The sequence below is a fragment of the Prunus persica genome, chromosome G3, assembly GCF_000346465.2.
Source record: "Prunus persica cultivar Lovell chromosome G3, Prunus_persica_NCBIv2, whole genome shotgun sequence".
Lineage (NCBI taxonomy): Eukaryota > Viridiplantae > Streptophyta > Magnoliopsida > Rosales > Rosaceae > Prunus > Prunus persica.
Genome location: NC_034011.1, coordinates 16206745 through 16223310, shown reverse-complemented (window position 1 = coordinate 16223310; position 16566 = coordinate 16206745). Strand labels below are relative to the sequence as shown.

General features: G+C 36.1%; 3 protein-coding genes across 6 annotated transcripts; all 3 read left to right on the top strand.

Moving 5' to 3' along the window:
• Positions 1913-6500, top strand: LOC18782525 (50S ribosomal protein L13). 2 transcript variants are annotated; one of them, XM_007215914.2, is made up of 6 exons: positions 1913-2098; positions 4366-4466; positions 4711-4782; positions 5115-5281; positions 5709-5820; positions 6034-6500. In XM_007215914.2, exons 2-6 carry the CDS (start codon positions 4425-4427, stop codon positions 6250-6252), a joined length of 612 nt encoding a protein of 203 aa, XP_007215976.1. In that variant the 5' UTR covers positions 1913-2098; positions 4366-4424; the 3' UTR covers positions 6253-6500. The 2 variants fall into 2 exon arrangements, with proteins under 2 accessions (XP_007215976.1, XP_020416504.1); XM_020560915.1 differs by having other exon boundaries at positions 1914-2098; positions 4376-4466.
• On the top strand, positions 8359-9473 carry LOC18781898 (thaumatin-like protein 1). Its single transcript, XM_007215803.2, has 2 exons — positions 8359-8509; positions 8622-9473. Exons 1-2 carry the CDS (start codon positions 8443-8445, stop codon positions 9299-9301), a joined length of 747 nt encoding a protein of 248 aa, XP_007215865.1. The 5' UTR covers positions 8359-8442; the 3' UTR covers positions 9302-9473.
• On the top strand, positions 9750-12577 carry LOC18783726 (sm-like protein LSM3B). 3 transcript variants are annotated; one of them, XM_020560251.1, is made up of 4 exons: positions 9750-9939; positions 10187-10347; positions 11474-11569; positions 12370-12577. In XM_020560251.1, the coding sequence occupies exons 2-4, from the start codon at positions 10231-10233 to the stop codon at positions 12448-12450; spliced, it is 294 nt and encodes a 97-aa protein (XP_020415840.1). In that variant the 5' UTR covers positions 9750-9939; positions 10187-10230; the 3' UTR covers positions 12451-12577. The 3 variants fall into 3 exon arrangements, with proteins under 3 accessions (XP_020415840.1, XP_007215184.2, XP_020415838.1); XM_007215122.2 differs by having other exon boundaries at positions 9750-9990; XM_020560249.1 differs by having other exon boundaries at positions 9750-10035.

The following is a 16566-nucleotide window of genomic DNA, read 5'->3' as shown; positions in this document are numbered from 1 at the left end:
TGAAATTTTTTTAAAAACAAAAATAATATTTATAAATTAAACGATAGGACTTTCATTCTTAAAACACAAAACTATAATCAATTAATCAAAATATAAAATGCTAATCAATTCATATTTTATTTTATTTTATTTAAAAAAAACCCTAATCAATTAATGAAAACACAAGACCCTAATGAAATATTTTTTAAAAATCCCTAATCAACTAATCAAAACACAAAGTCCTGATCAATTAATCAAAAGTTGTTGAAAATTTCATAAAAAATTGAAGTACTTCCTGAAGAAGCATTTGGCAGTTGCTTCTCCAGAAAGTGATTCTATGGCCCAAAAGCACTTCTAAACTTTTCTGTCAAACGCTATCAGAAACGCTTTTGGTTGTCAGGAAGTACTTTTAGCTTTTTGAAGAAACTTAATTAAGGTTTGCACCAACAATTTGTTTGGATTTTTGAAATTTTGATTTATTCTCTGTTGCAATGAGTTTTTCAATTTATGTGTAGATTACCAAAGGAAAAAAAGTTATAAATTTTGTACATATATAAAATATATGATGTTTTGGTTCTTTTGGTTACTTTGGAATGTATTGTGAGTTCTTTTGGTTCTTTGGAATGTAATGTGTCATACCATAGTGGAAGAATATGTTTAGTCTAAGAAGAGTGGTGTCAAGTTCGAAATCCCTAGGTACCAGTCAAGGGCAAATTCCCGAAATTTTATAGGGGTGGGCTAATATTTTTTTTATGGGAAATCCATTATATTACTTCTTTTTTTTCTTCTTACAAACGGGTTTACATGGTTAATTGGCTATAGGCTATATGTTTTTATTTTTTTTATATGCAAAGGAAATGAGTAGTAGCAACTATTCTTCAATTAACAATTTTTAAATTTTATGGGAGTACAAATAGAAGTAGGGAGTGCAATCATATAGATCTACAATTGCACAATCACAAGCTACAACCATTCAACAAAACCAAGAGACAACTAGACTATATAAAAAGCAGAGATCAAGTAAATAGATTAAACCAGAAAAAGGACGAATCATCAATAAAATCCAAAATTTAACACCCAAACCCTAATCATAAAAAGCTAACAATAACAATTGAAATTGGAACCTTAACCCTAAAGAGCGCATTGGATATAGGTTAATACAATTTTAAAGAGGAGGAGACCTACTACTTCTAAGCTCTCAAAAAGTCATAGCTTACATGGATGGGTAATAGAAAACATGATGTTTGATGTGTGTGGGTGCCTCTAGAGATGAAATCTTATGATTGGGATAGGCTAATGTCAACAAAGAGGGGTGGACTATTTTTAATTAACCTCAGTTTAGCACTGGGCTAGGGCCCACTCTAGCCCATACATAGACCCGCCATTGGCACTAGTGTGAGTGAGTAAATCCCTCTCCCCCGTCCTACCTTTGACACAAAAAAATAAAGAAAAAAAACAAAACAAAACAAAACCAGTTTGGCATTTTTGTGCTGTGAAAATAATCGTTGTTAGATTTGCTGTGAGAGATCAGCTGTGAAAGAAAACAATTTGGCGTTTGGTAAACTTTTTGTTAAAAGTGTTGTTGGTACTAAATCCCGTATAATCAGAAAATGATTGCCGCATAATCATTAAACCCAATGCCTCTTCGAAACTGATTCCTACATAATTAGAAAATGAAAGCACCTCATTAGCTGTTTTCTCTTATAGATTTCTCTCACAGTAATTTTTAACAATAAGTGATTTTCTCATAGTTTACAAAACGAGCTGGACTTCTCAAAATTTTTTAAAAATCACTTATCACCTTAAATAAGTAATGCCAAACAGACACTAAGACAAGTGACGAAATGAAAACTCCCTATTGATAATAATGGACCAAAGGCCTACATTTGTAGTACGTTAATTAAATTGAACACAAAATTTGAACGGATATTGTCACACCAAAGCAGGGGACAGCTGCTGTGTCGTTATAGCTGAGGCAATTACCCGGAAAAGAAAAAAAAAAACATCAGTTTGGGCTTAGGGTTTTAAGAAATACCCAAAACCCAGCCATCGTTCTCATCTTCCTCATCGGCAGCTCCAGCTCTCCATCTGCCACTGCGTTTCTGGTTCTTCAGCTCAGGTACCTTTCTTTCAGCCCCATTTCTCTTCCGCTTTCGAAAACGTTGGGATTGGGGGCAGTACACTACATTGCCGTCGTATTTGCATCACATGGTCCTCAAAATTAGATTGCTCTAACTCTATTTCTTTTTCCTCTAGTTGTGATTTAAGCTAACAATCGGGTGATGGGTATTTTGTTTTGGGTGGTCTCGTATGGTTTAGGGATTTGTTTCATGTTGATGAATATGATTAGTGGCTATTTCATTCATGGGACATCATCTGATCATGCTTCTTTGTTCTTCTGATGATGTCTTTGGCTATATTTTTTTGTTCGGTCAAGTTGATGAGTACATGAGTTGTGCTAAAAAGGTGGCATAACCGACTTCAATGGTGGAGCAATAGCCTATATAAATACAAAGGCAGAGCAGTAGGCTCTTTATGCACAAAGCAGAGAAGTTGTTCTTTGGATATACAAAGATTAAGGATCATTGTAGGGTCTTTAAAGAGTAGTAGGCTCTTTGAATACAATAGTAGAGCAATAGGCATTTGATAAGTGCTGGTTTTGTTTCTCACATACAAAGGCAGAGCAATGGACTCTTTGCCGATTTTGTTTTCGGATACCTTAATTATGAATTTGAAGTCAAATTATTATTATTATTTTTATATGACTGATTTATGATAGAAAAACGACTTTCATGCATTCCCAAACAGATGCCCTTTTATCTGGAACCATTTTATCATGGATAGTTATTAGTATGTGTCCAAGGAGATCTAGTCATAGCAAAAATTTGACAGATTGATTAGAGAGACTGTGGGTGCTAATAAATTAGATATCCTGATTAATTGATTAGTTACATTTTCACATGTCCTTATATAGATACAGAGCCTCAACTGGCTTACTAAACCGCTCTAACTGATATAACATTTACAACCAGAAACTATTAATTTGGCTACAACAATATTTCTAACTAGCATTCAGTTGATGAGTCATCAAGAGATGTATTATCTGAAATTTTTTGGTCCATTTGATCTGCCAGTCAAAGATTTACAGCCTATATTTTGGCTTTTCTAGAGTTATGTTATTGCTTTCACTCTTTAAAATGTGTGCATTGTGTGACTTGAGGCTCGTGTCTCCTTTTTCTTGACATTTTCTAATATTAACTTGTAAAAGAATATATCCTATTGCATTTTAGTTGTGGGATTAAATCTAATAAAGCATTCACTTCCAGGCTATTCAAAATTCAACTCTTGTCCTCTTTTATTTATTTATTTATGTTGTAAGGCGTTGTTGGCATAGATGGTCTACAGTTTCAGACCTTATGGTTGAAACTTTAAAAGAGGAAAAAGAAGAAAGAAAGAAGGGAAGAAACATTTTTTCTTGAAAATTTGGAGTTATATATTAGTAATTTCATGATTGAAATTTTACATGGATGAAATACAACTTGGTATATTATGCAGTTTCTTGTTTGTTGTTTCAGTATTTAATTCTTCTGCTCCATAATAAAATCATTAGGGATCGTTTGGTGATACTAGATAAGCCAAAATCAATTATGGGGAGAAGCACCTCCCATGTGCTTCTCCATAAAATCACTTAAAACCACTTAAAGTGATTATTGGCCTATCCATAATCATTCCCAAACGAGCCCTAATTCTAAAATTTTGCATTTTTAAATCATGGGAAAATATTGTAACTGTGAACTGAAAGAACCTTTTTATACTCATTTTAAAGCACCTCCTTTGCTGAAAACAGCACCCCTTTAATTCATGTGATCTATTCTTCAGACATGCTAGTGTTATTAAATTGATTTTGTAGCATGCCACTTGCCATGTATTTGACCTTGCAGCATTATGACTTGTAGTTTAAGATGATAGATTGGACAAACACGTGAGATTGTAGAATTGTTTTTTTTCTTTTTTGTCAGCTTTATGTCAATTAACTGTATATATCAAATATAATCTAAGCTCTTTAATTTGAGTAATTATTTATAAAATAATATGGCTGATATATAAGACATTTAAATTAGATTTGAAATTAGTTTGAAACTTTGTAATTTGTTAGCTTAAATTTATGAGTAAAGATTGCAGGAACTGTGTTTTTTTTAAAAGCCCAATAGGCCTGTTTAAGATTGGGGCAAAGTGGATATTTGCGAACAACTGCCTGGGCCAAGTCATGAAACTGACATAATCAACGGAACCAACCTGTTATGAAGTCAGAGGAAACAACTTCCTGGCCCAATAGGCCTGTTAAATCTTCTTCAGCTTTATGCTTGTAGGCTCAATCTATGATAGGGTTTTGCAGGTGAATGATCAGCGTGTGAGAAAGTTGAAGTCAGAGAAAACGGAGAGAAATGGCAAGCCAAGCAGCTACCTCTTTTAATGGCAACTTGAAGGTAGTGTTTTCTTCTTATACTACTGATCTGTTGAATTTTCATGATCTTTAATGGTTAATTTCTCGGCCTATTCCAGTCTCGATACTTATAGAACTCATCCATTGTTTGTTTTCAAACCTCACCGAGCCCTAAATTAGTATATTAACGAAAGCCTATTTGATGTTTGTGAAATGTACTGAGAATTTTTTTCTTTAACTCAGTGTGCACAATCAGTAACAGAATATATACTTTGGTATTCATACAGAAAGCTCTGGCCGGCCTGAGGCGTATTGATCTTGATGGGTTGCGGTGGAAAGTATTCGATGCGAAAGGCCAGGTTGTTGTTTATAGTTTTTATACTATTTATGGTAGCATTGAAGGGGTTGGGGTAGGAGATCCTTTTTCATTTTTGTTTTCAAAACTAATTTTGAGCACAAGTCCTTGTGCTTTATTTTCTAATACTTCTTGGGGCTACAAATATTGTGATGAATAAGTGAAATTTTATGAAATTAGATTTGCAGAGGGTGGATGCAGAAGCAAATGGCTTCTTGATCCAGTTTTTGATGAATTCTGAACTTGGTGGAATTGCATCGTTCAGTTGTTAGCATATCAATTACTTGAAGTAGCAAACTTTGCAGAAAAATAATGGCTATGTACCCTTCTTTTTAGGTTCTTGGAAGACTAGCATCTCAAATATCAACTGTGATTCAAGGGAAGGATAAACCAACATATGCTCCAAACCGAGATGATGGTGATATGTGCATCGTGCTTAATGCAAAGGATGTTTGTGTCACGGGGAGAAAACTAACCGATAAGGTTTATCATTGGCATACTGGGTAAGTGCAATAGTTTTAGAATTACTTTTGTGAAAAGTTTTCAGTGCTACAACGAAGGGGAACTTCGTGAAAATAAGAGCATTCAAATCTTCTTGTATGATTAGTATAGTGCAACATAGTCTTCATTTTAGCTTTGAACCTTTTTGTTTTAATGAGAAGGTCTGTCCCCTTAAAATTCATTGAAATCAGCAAACTAGTCCTTTAATATAATATTATATGTCTATATTTTAGTTCTAAACTTATCTCCACAACAAATTACTCGAAAAATTAGTCTTTTAATTCAGTTGTGGGAATCCTCAAGTTTAGTCAATAATTATATGAATGAGCAAAGGAAATGAATAGAATTGATTCATGATGTTTCCTAATACCCTCTAAATAAAGTCGTCCTTGTCTTTGGTCTTGATGTTGAATCATATATGGCCTGTAGGTATATAGGTCACCTCAAGGAAAGGACTTTAAAGGATCAGATGGCCAAGGACCCTACGGAAGTCATTCGCAAAGCTGTATTACGCATGCTCCCAAGGAACAAACTGCGTGACGTGAGTTTTATATTAGAAGCTTTTCTTGTCTGTTATGTTTTAGTTTATAACACTATGGTAGCATCAACTCTAAGGTTGCCCAAGCTAGAGAGGACCTTACTAGATTGCAGTTACTCCACTTGCAGGATCCTTCCAACTCTGACCTAGCAAATGCATACAATTATTTGCTGGTCTAGTAAGTTATCTTACAGCTTTCCTTTAATTTGGATGCAGGATAGAGATAGAAAGCTGAGGATATTTGTTGGTGGTGAACACCCCTTTGGTGATCGGCCCCTTGAACCGTATCTGATGCCCTCTCGGCAAGTTAGGGAAATGCGACCCCGTACAAGACGAGCCATGGTCCGAGCTCAGAAGAAGGCTGAACAGCAACAACAGGATGCTAATGATCCACGTAGGGGAAAAAGGAAGGATAGACCCGAAGTGAATGCATGAAGAGTTATTTGAGGTTATTTTCTTATATGAAAGTTATCAGGGGGCCTGAATCATTCAGAGTATAAATTTAACAGACGGATGAGCTGATTTCACATCAGCAAGGAGGCACATTGTTTGTCTTTACGACATCATTCCGAACATTTTCTGTATCGTACTCTGTTATTTTGTAGGCAGCATATGGTTATTTTGAATCTTATTGGTAGATCTTTGGAAAAATAAAATTAGACTAGTCATAAGCTTTTAAGACATCTAATTTTGATGAAATAAATACAAGAGAATGGTAATGCCAAAAAAACACTAGAATAATCAAGTGGTTCAATGACTTTACGATATTGGTGAGTTCTTGAAATGGTCTTTTGAAGAAAGATATAAAAATAATGGTTTTGGAAATGGTCTTCTTTTCTGAAAAAAGATATTTGCAAATTACGGTTTGATATATGTGTCAAAATAATTCATAAAATAAAAAAATAATAATAAACTTCTAAACACGTATTAAACTGTCATTGTACTTATCCTTTGAAGTAATTTCACGTAAGCATAATCAATTCGAAATAAAAGATAAACAAACAAAAAATCCTATGAATGGATGGGACGAGGTAAATTGAAGCTGACAATAAAGGTTACTTGGGATGTCATTAAAAAAAAAAAAAAAAACAATTGAAGGGAAATACTAGTTTTCCTTCCTTGTTTTACTTTTCTCCCTCATTAATTGTACTCAGCTTCCATGCATCTTCTCCTCCTTCACGGTAGCCCGCCCCATCAATCACGCTATGAAAATGGTTACGTGGCGCGCGCCTAGTTGTGCACCGACTGTTTCTCAAAATCACGAATGTTCTTAATCGACGTTTTAATTTGATGTGGTTGGCAGTCTTCCAATTCTCCCAGTCTTGCTACTTTGACATTTCTTGGGTTTCATTATCGAAATTAATATCCTAGTACTTGTTTTTTTTTTTTTTTTTTTAAATTTAAATTTTATGTTGGCAAGTAATATGTACTAGTGCCAATATTCAAAGTACCAGCTGTTACAAATAAACCTATGATATGTAAACAGGGACTAAGCGTTTATGACCCGTTCCCTAGTGTTGATGACCTATCATCAAATGTACGGGTTTAAACCAAATCTCTCTAGAAGTTTTTGTTTTTGTTTTTCTTTCTACGGGGATTTTAATGTTACACCACCACTCGAATGCAAGTCAATGTCATTTTCTACTAGATTAAACTTTACTGGCCTCTAAAACATCCTTTAGTTACTTCTTTATTAATATGTATACATGTAATTAGAGACCATCTAATAATTATCACGTTTCCGTTTACATGTGAGTCTGTGACTAGAAGCATCCACAATCATGCTCTCTATTTTTTAGTTAAATTTTAACTAAAAACATATCAAAATTATTTTAAGAGCTCTCTATAAAATTTAAACTCCAATCATGCTCTCTAGTTTAGGGAGTTATAAATAGTATAATTTTTTTTAAATTAGTCCATCTCTATTAAAAAAAAAAAAAAAGTTAGCATTAATTAAAGGTTTGAAATACTCATTAAATAAAAATAGTTTAGTGTTGATGACCTATAATCTAATGTTTGGGTTTAATCCAAATCTCTCTAGTAGTTTTTGTTCTTTTCTTCATGGGATCCGAACGTGATACCACTCGTCTGCAAGTCAATGTCATTTTCTATTGGACTAGACTCTATTCGCCTTTAAAAGATCTTTTAGTTATTTTTTTATTAATGTAAACACGTGACTAGAGACCATCTAATAATTATCATGTTTTCAGTTTATATGTGAGTCTGTGACTAAGTTAACCTTTGTAAATATATATTTTTCCATTTCACTTTTTCTACACTTAATTACAGGCTCATGTGATGACTTTAATTTTTCTAGATTGAATTTGACTTTTCTGTGATATATATTTTTTGGGATAATGTAAACAGGGGACTACATCGCGGTCAATGACGATATCTAGGACCAAATATTATGATTAATTTGTTAGTTTCCTTAGGGTCCTGTTTACGTGTTACCATGGCAGCTTAGACCCGTAATCAAAATAGCAAGAAAAGATCAAAAGTTAGGCACGCTACAAGCCCTATATAAAGCACCCCCTGGCACCCAAGTTTATCATCATCCTCCTCCTCACCAAATTACAAGTTAATTAAGTTTATCAGCAACAGCTAGCCAATTAAGACATTTCCATGATGATGATGAAGAGCCAAGCAGCTCTCCTCGGCCTCACCACCTTGGCCATCCTCTTCTTCTCAGGTATAATATTTTACAATTTTTGTTAGTCGATCAGATATCGATCAAAAGTTTATTTTTACAATTGTCTCTGTAATCTGTATTCTTATGATCACGTACGTTCTTGAATATGCAGGTGCACATGCAGCTAAAATCACTTTCACAAACAAATGTTCCTACACTGTCTGGCCAGGAACCCTAACCGGTGACCAAAAACCTCAATTATCACTAACCGGGTTCGAGTTAGCAACCGGAATTAGCAACTCTGTGGACGCTCCGTCCCCATGGTCCGGTCGCTTCTTTGGCCGAACCAGGTGCTCCACGGACGCGTCAGGAAAGTTCTCTTGTGCCACAGCAGATTGTGGCTCTGGCCAAGTCTCATGCAACGGTAACGGCGCAGTTCCGCCAGCTACATTAGTAGAAATCACTATTGCTGAGAACGGGGGTCAAGATTTCTACGATGTTAGTCTTGTTGACGGCTTCAACTTGCCTATGGCCGTGGCTCCACAAGGCGGCACCGGCGAGTGTAAGGCCTCAACTTGCCCTGCCGATGTTAACGCGGTGTGCCCGGCCGAGTTACAAGTGAAGGGATCTGATGGAAGCGTAATTGCATGCAAGAGCGCTTGCTTAGCACTCAACCAGCCACAATACTGTTGCACTCCCCCTAACGACAAGCCGGAGACATGCCCTCCCACTGAGTACTCTAAGATCTTCAAGGACCAGTGCCCTCAAGCTTATAGCTATGCTTATGATGACAAGAGCAGCACCTTTACATGCAGTGCTAGACCTGACTACCTCATCACGTTCTGCCCATAAGCACATATATATATATATATAATGGGATCTTATATGTTATGATATTATACATATAGTTCCCAATAATAGAGAGGAATAAATAAGTTTCCTGGATCTTGACACATTGTTGATGTCAAGAATTTGTAATGCAGACGATCAAATAAAGGAATAAATGTTTGGATTTTATTTTCATTCATGGCTTTCAAATTTTTGTTTCCTTCATTTCTTTATACGATGCATTATTTCCAGCAACAAAGCATGAGCATAATATAAAGATAGATTGATAGCTCCTTGGACGTGGACTTACAGAAACATGAAGGGAGGAACCCAGATGTTAGAAATGAGGGGTATAAATGGAATAAATGAAACCTTTGAGGTACGGTTGTAATTATGCCAAACCTCAGGGGGTTTAACTGAAAATATCCCTAATGTGTTATTTGACTCCATTTTTCCTCAACTTTTTTTTTGTCATAGAGATAGAGCAACCCCGTACACACTGCCTTTACTATTCCTTGCTGAGAGAACAGCCCCAATCCTCAGTTCCCTCTACACCATTGCGACGCTCAACAGCTCCGATCCAGCGACGACATCCGCTTTAAGATATTTCTTCGACGTCAGCTGGAGCTGCTGGGGCTTTCCAATTTTATTTTGAGTTCAAGGCAACCACGTTTCTCTCTCTTCGTATAGTTCGTGATTCTTACAAGCTCAAAGTTAGTGTTATGCAATGATTTGGATTTTCAGATTTTCTAAATAGGGCTAATTAATTACAGTGTTGGTTTTGGTTTCTGGGGTTTTTTATTTAGGCTGGAAGGGCTAATTAATTGTAATATTATTTTGGGTGTTTGGGGTTTTCGATTTTGATTTTGGTTTGTGGGTTGTTGATTAACCTGTGAGCGCGGCAAACAGGTACCCATTGGAGATATTGAATTGCTTTCTGAGCAAACTAAGAGATGGCAAGTGAGGAAGAGAGTGCCGTGAAGGAGCCGTTGGATCTGATACGGCTCAGCCTCGACGAGCGCATCTACGTCAAGCTCCGCTCCGACCGTGAGCTCCGCGGTAAACTCCATGTACGTCTCCACACCCCCACCATGCCTCTTACTCTGCTCTAAATTAGGTTTTGTCTACTTTCTGAGTTGTTCTAATTAGGGTTCTAGATTTGGCAAAAACTAAAAATGAAGAGAAAAGAAAGTTTAGGGTTTAAAGTATGCTGCTTTAGTGTTAAGTGGTGAATGGAAATTAGGGTTCTTTCTTATGATATGCGTAAAGTATACAATATCTGTTTTCTTTTATTATTTTCCAAGGAAAAGCCGTAACCTTTTTTTTTAAATGCATTTTCTATAATTGTCTGTTTTTGCTTTTGGGTTGATTGAGAAAAGTGATATGAATGAATGAACTCGAGTCTTTTCGTTTTATTGCAATTCTAAGTATTTTTGCTTCTTGTATTTTGTAAGTTTCAAATTTTCTTTCAAATGTTGGAGCTTGTTGAGTATGGAAAGATACTTACAGTGGTTACTTTGACCACTATGATTATTGAACTGATGATGGTGGTCTATTGGTGGTTAATATAGTTTATCAGTTCTAGAGTGATGATTTAGTTTGCTCTTCGCCTCATCTTATCATGAAATTATACCCTACTATATTCTCCCATTAACTGATCGAGGCAAAATGTGTGGCTGTATAAGAAATCTGTAGCCATCTTTATTATTTTTTCAGAGGTAAATCCTCTTTTTTCTTATTCTTGAATTCAAATTTTAAATTATGTAAGTGGATGATCTTGGGTGATTCTGTTGACTTTTTGAGTAAGCAATACTTCTTAGCCAACATTGCTATTGTCATAAGAGTTATGCTAAGCCAACCAGTGATGCTTTCCAAATCATCTTTCTCTTCCCCTTCACCTTTGTTTCCATGTTCCTCAAAAGTACTTCTAATCAAACAATGAATAATATGTCCTAAAGGACAGAAAAGAAAAATTACAAGTTGTTGGTTCAGAAGGTTGTTATGTGAGGACCAATTGTTGAACTTGATGCAATGACATTAGGGATTAGGAGAGGTGGGAGGGTGAAGGAGAAAGTTTCTTGTATGTTTACAATTATGTCAGGTGGTTCTGTTAATTGTTACTTATGACAATAATAATTGTGGTTATAAAGCTTAGTGTCTGATTCTTATTTTGTTGTTTCAAATCTTGCTTTGCAGGCTTATGATCAACACTTGAATATGATTCTTGGTGATGTTGAAGAAATTGTTACTTCTGTAGAAATTGATGATGAAACTTATGAAGAGATTGTCCGGGTATGTGACTCACATTCTGTTGTCTTCATCACATTTTTTAATTTTATTTTTAAATTTAGTTAATTTATTTTCCAATAAATTTGAATTTGTAATATTGTTTTCCTGGTGGAGTAAATTGCATGAATAACCAAAAAAAAAAAAAATTGTAACTTTAAACCATGGGATAGAATTGCTGTAGTGACGGTACCCTCAAGTTGTTCCAGAGGCAATACTCTTTATTACCTATGGGAGTGCTTACCTAGATCTGAATGTTTCTGCATTGCCACTGTGGACTTTGCTAAATTTTGGAAAACTTCTGCCAATGGAAATTTATTTTCAGCCAGATATGAAAAAAAAATTGTGTGGATTCTGTCTATTGAACCCTTGATAGGTCACATCTGCTCCTGAGTGAGTTTAAGTTGCCATTCATTTATCTTATCATCAAAAGATGACTGCAGTGAAACTAATATAAGTTAACATCTTATTTTGTCTTTACAATTCATAGCCAAACAACGTATCAAATAAATTGCTTTTAGCTCGAGGCATTACCATTGAGAATGGGTTAGAGCTGATTCATGAAATACATGGTTGTGTATTGAAATATTAACATTGATATAGACAATCAAAACCCTAAAACGTAATTAACGAAGAAAAGGTACAAAATGATGATAAATATTTGTTTGGTTTTTCATCAACTTTATTGTATTGCGTTTGGTTTTGACATAGATCCTTACTTGTTTGGTCTGGTATGTTTCGGCGGTTGTTACTCGCTTGGTCCTGTTTTAGACGATGACCTTTTTTTTCCTCTTCTTCCATTGCAGACGAAAAAACGGACTGTTCCCTTTCTCTTTGTCAGAGGAGACGGGGTCATCCTTGTTTCACCTCCCCTAAGAACAGCTTGATTTAATTACTTCTATTGGGAAATCAATTGTTGGACATTTAACAAATCTCTCTCTCTGTTATTCTACTTTTATATTTCTAAATGAATGAGATTTTTTGAATGGCAGTACGTAGGATCAAATTTTCAACTGTTCTTTGATGCAACCAAAAGAATGGTATGTTAAGTCTCTATCCTTTCTTTTGTTTTTTGTCTCGCAGTCGGAAGTATGATCTCTATAAATTCTTGCCCAGCCCGTCTTTAAAACAATTCAAAGAGTTTAGGCCATCCTCGCTTCAGCCAAACAAAAAACTGGGGAATTGGTCAGCTCAAGGGTCACCTAATTTGTGGCTGAGATTTGATTCCATCGGAAATCTAAAGGCTGCCATTCAAAGCAACCAACGGTAACTAAACAAAACATATATTTAATCTAATGGCTATTAATTTGGACCGCCCAGATTTGAAGTTGAATGCAATCTAAGAGCTGAAATTTGAAGGGCAGCAACGGCTAGCAGTCAGAATTTCTGCAATTTTTTCCCTTCTTTTTAACGGCTATTTCAACAACTTTTCCTATAAATATATCAAACTCATTTCGCACAAATTTCACAACATACAATTTTCACACCTATGTTTATTTTACCTTGCTCATTCACAAAGTTTCTTTTTCTTGTCCCTTTACTCTCATTTTACTTGCACCAATTGGAGATGAAGAAGAAGGTTCCAATAAAAATGGTGCAAATTGCTCCATCCACAAAGATGTAGCTCTATGCAGAGCCTCAACGACGTCTCCAATACCTACGTCCTATTCTGTCAACGATAATGAATCGATGGAGTCTGTTTTGGTAACCCAAAATGTCCCAGAAACAGCAAACCTTCGTCAAGACCTATTCGAAACAAAAAGGCTCAAGAACAAAAAAGAAAGGATATTATGCATGATCTCATGGATCAAGGTAATGCTATGGCTAAAGTCATGAAGTCTTACAAGGAAAGTTATGACAAGAACAAAGAGTTTAAGGTTATGATGATGGAAACTTCTACAATTGAAACTCCGGCTAGAAGAGCCAAAGTTAAAGAGAAACAAAAGGAGATTACGGCGAAACAAGCCTCCCGTTGTCTGAACTTTGACGATGACGTCTATCATCCCAAACCGCCATCGGATGACTCCTAGAAAGGAATGATTATCATGTATTTGTTTTGTTGTATGTTATTATAGTTCGTTCACGGAGCATGTTGGAAGTTTAAGAAATAAAGTGTTGTTATTTCGCGTCATAAATGAATTGTTTTCGTAGTGATTATATCAACTTATTTTATTTCATATTTCCTTCATGTGCAAGGACATTTTGCTAGTTAGGTATTGAAAGCATAAAACAATTCACTTAATTCTCACCTCCATATTGCCTCCACTCCACAAGTGTTTTCTTTTTTTTTTGGTTGAGAATGAGAGTTCATTCTTAAAATTAGAGACGTATAAAGAGCAACATGATACAGTGACCTCGTTAAAACTTTCCTAGGACAATTTCATGGGACAAACCCCATGAAAGAAAAGAGTACCATACATGTCATGGACTAACAAGAGAGTCCAATTCTGGTCACTTTGAACCATTACAATAAAAGAACAAGTCAAAAACAAAAACTAACACAAAGAACTCCGATGAGAACCGCAACTAGAGACTAACACAGTAAACCCACATGAGAGGATCGCAGAAATTCCAAATAGTAAACCCACATGAGAGGACTGCAGAATATTCCAATTGTCAAAAGAAGCCTTCTATTAGCAAAATCATAGTCTTTTGACACCCATACAAACTGTAAGGTATACCATAGCAGAAACCTGGAGAGAACACGAAGGAGGAACACAGAAACAACAGTAAAAAGACCTCTAAGAAGCACTCCACTTCCACTTAGAACTTGACAAAGAAAACCTCCTATGACTAAGCATAATTCTTCAGTCGGCGCAGAGTAAAGAAGAGCACCACATCCCAACAACTACTACTAGCGTCAATGTTGCCGTTGCTGTTAAAACAGAGACAAAATATCAGCCACCAATTATCACAACTCTCCCAAGGAGATACACAATCCAACGTCACTACTGTCGCCGCAGCAGAGACAAAGACAACACAAGTCACCTAAAACAGTGCAAAAACAACCAAACAAAACAAACAAACCTAGATCCAAACAGATCTAGACTATTTGGGGAAGGGAAGGGGAGGAGAAGAGGGGATAAGAGGAAGGAAAAATATGGGAGAAAAAGAAGGGGAGATGAGGAGAGGAAGAGGAAGATGGGTGGAGGGGAGGAGGGGCAGTGGCCACCTCCTCCCCTTAGCTTCCTTGTGGTTGGTTGTCAGCAAAGAGAAAGGGGACCAGAGTGTGACTAGGGTTTTTCAGTTAGCTTTGTCCTTGGTAGATCGGAATTCCACTCCACAAGTGTTTAATAACATTATTTTGAAGGGTAATGTGACGGATTGGATCTGTCATTGCATGACAATTACTTCGATATTTATCAATGATTATTGGGCCGCCTTGGCGAGATCATCCACCACAAGATACACATAAGGTGTAGAAGACTTGGCATTGCCATCACAATCATATATGAAGAATTATGAATGTCTTCAAAATCTCCCAATGTCTTCCCGTTTGCAAAGAGAGCTTGAAGGATCTCTAAACATCCTTATGATAAACCTCTTACATTATGGAGAATAATTTTATTTTTATTTTTATTTTATACTTTGAGGCTCTGAAATTGATTGGACGATAATGGTCTATTTGGGATATATACCATCTGTAAGATAGTATCTGTGTTTGTATTCTCTATTGTGAATATTAGGGGTGCAAGTTGGATTGGAAATTTCAATTCCGATCTATTTCAATTCGCAAACTTCCAATTTTGGTGAGTACAAATCAATTAAGACATTCAAAAGTTCTGAAATTTGAAAATTCTGAATTTTTTAATATTAGAATTGAAATGTATCTTAAATTTTCAAATTTAGAAATATTTTGAGGGATACACTACACATAATAACTAATTTCATGTTAAACTAAATATTACTTAATGACCAAATAAATATAGACAAGTTATTGTATAAAGACTAACAACAGGGGGTGGAACTACCTACAAGGTTTTTGAAGAGTTTTTAAAATTGTAACCCATGTTGTTTTTAAAGAAAACAAAAATTAAACCTATAAACCCATGTTGTGGTCTTCAGCAGTTTATCCTTGATTATATAATAAGCTTAATTACATCAATGCCTCCTTAAACTACAGTCAAATCTCACATTGCCCTCTCAAACTTAAAGTGACCCACTTTACCCCATGCCGTCAACTCCATCCAAAATTCTGTTAAATCTGATGACGTTGTATGAGCTTTTTGGTAATTTCATCCATATGCCCTTTCAAAATAATTTAAAGATAATTTTATAAGAGCCTAAATTAAAATAAAAAATAAAAGGCAGCAACCACCATCTTCTCCACATTGCCAGTGTCACCACCATCTTCTCCACATCGCACCACCACCCCCGTCAGCAAACCCAGCCGCACTAACCCACCTCAAATTCAAGACCTATCACCATCGCAATCCAATCTCCACCATCGAGACCCAACTACAAGAACAAGCAAGAATCAAGGGGCATATAATGCAGATCTGCAAGCCCCTCAATCTCTCTCTTTTTTACCTTTCTTCACAACTTCTCAATCTCCTCTTTTGGACTATGGTGAGGGAGCCTACGTTGTTGAGTTGTGGGGGTGGGCCACCTGTGATGTGAAAAAGAAGGAAGGGATGGTGCTGCCCCTTCTCTCCTCTTCCGCTCCGCTCCCCCTTCTCCCTTAATTGACATGCTAATCTCGTAAAAGAATATAGCATACAAATGAGGTTTTTTGTTTTCGTTTTCTCGATATTCATGGGTTTTGATCTATTTGTTGTATGGCGAATTGGTTGTGTGTATGGGTTGTGAATGATTGGATCTAGTGGGGGATGGCGGTTACCAGGTTTGTAGAGGGAACTGTAGCAGATTGGTGCGTGTTGGGGTGTGGTCTACCATGGGCGAGTTGCAGGTGGGGATGAAGTTCAACTTGAGGGTGGCTTGGGCAGCGTGGGAAAGATTGGGGAAGATAGGGGCTGTGGTGAAAAGGACGGGGGCTGCGAATT

Coding starts and splice junctions, on each gene's coding strand:
- LOC18782525 (XM_007215914.2), top strand. CDS start 4,425: ATGGCAAGCCAAGCAGCTACCTCTTTTAATGGCAACTTGAAG. Junction 4,783..5,114: donor TATTCGATGCGAAAGGCCAG/GTTGTTGTTTAT, acceptor CCTTCTTTTTAG/GTTCTTGGAAGACTAGCATC. Junction 5,282..5,708: donor GTTTATCATTGGCATACTGG/GTAAGTGCAATA, acceptor TATGGCCTGTAG/GTATATAGGTCACCTCAAGG.
- LOC18781898 (XM_007215803.2), top strand. CDS start 8,443: ATGATGATGATGAAGAGCCAAGCAGCTCTCCTCGGCCTCACCACCTTG. Junction 8,510..8,621: donor GGCCATCCTCTTCTTCTCAG/GTATAATATTTT, acceptor TTGAATATGCAG/GTGCACATGCAGCTAAAATC.
- LOC18783726 (XM_020560251.1), top strand. CDS start 10,231: ATGGCAAGTGAGGAAGAGAGTGCCGTGAAGGAGCCGTTGGATCTGATA. Junction 10,348..11,473: donor AGCTCCGCGGTAAACTCCAT/GTACGTCTCCAC, acceptor CTTGCTTTGCAG/GCTTATGATCAACACTTGAA. Junction 11,570..12,369: donor CTTATGAAGAGATTGTCCGG/GTATGTGACTCA, acceptor CTTCCATTGCAG/ACGAAAAAACGGACTGTTCC.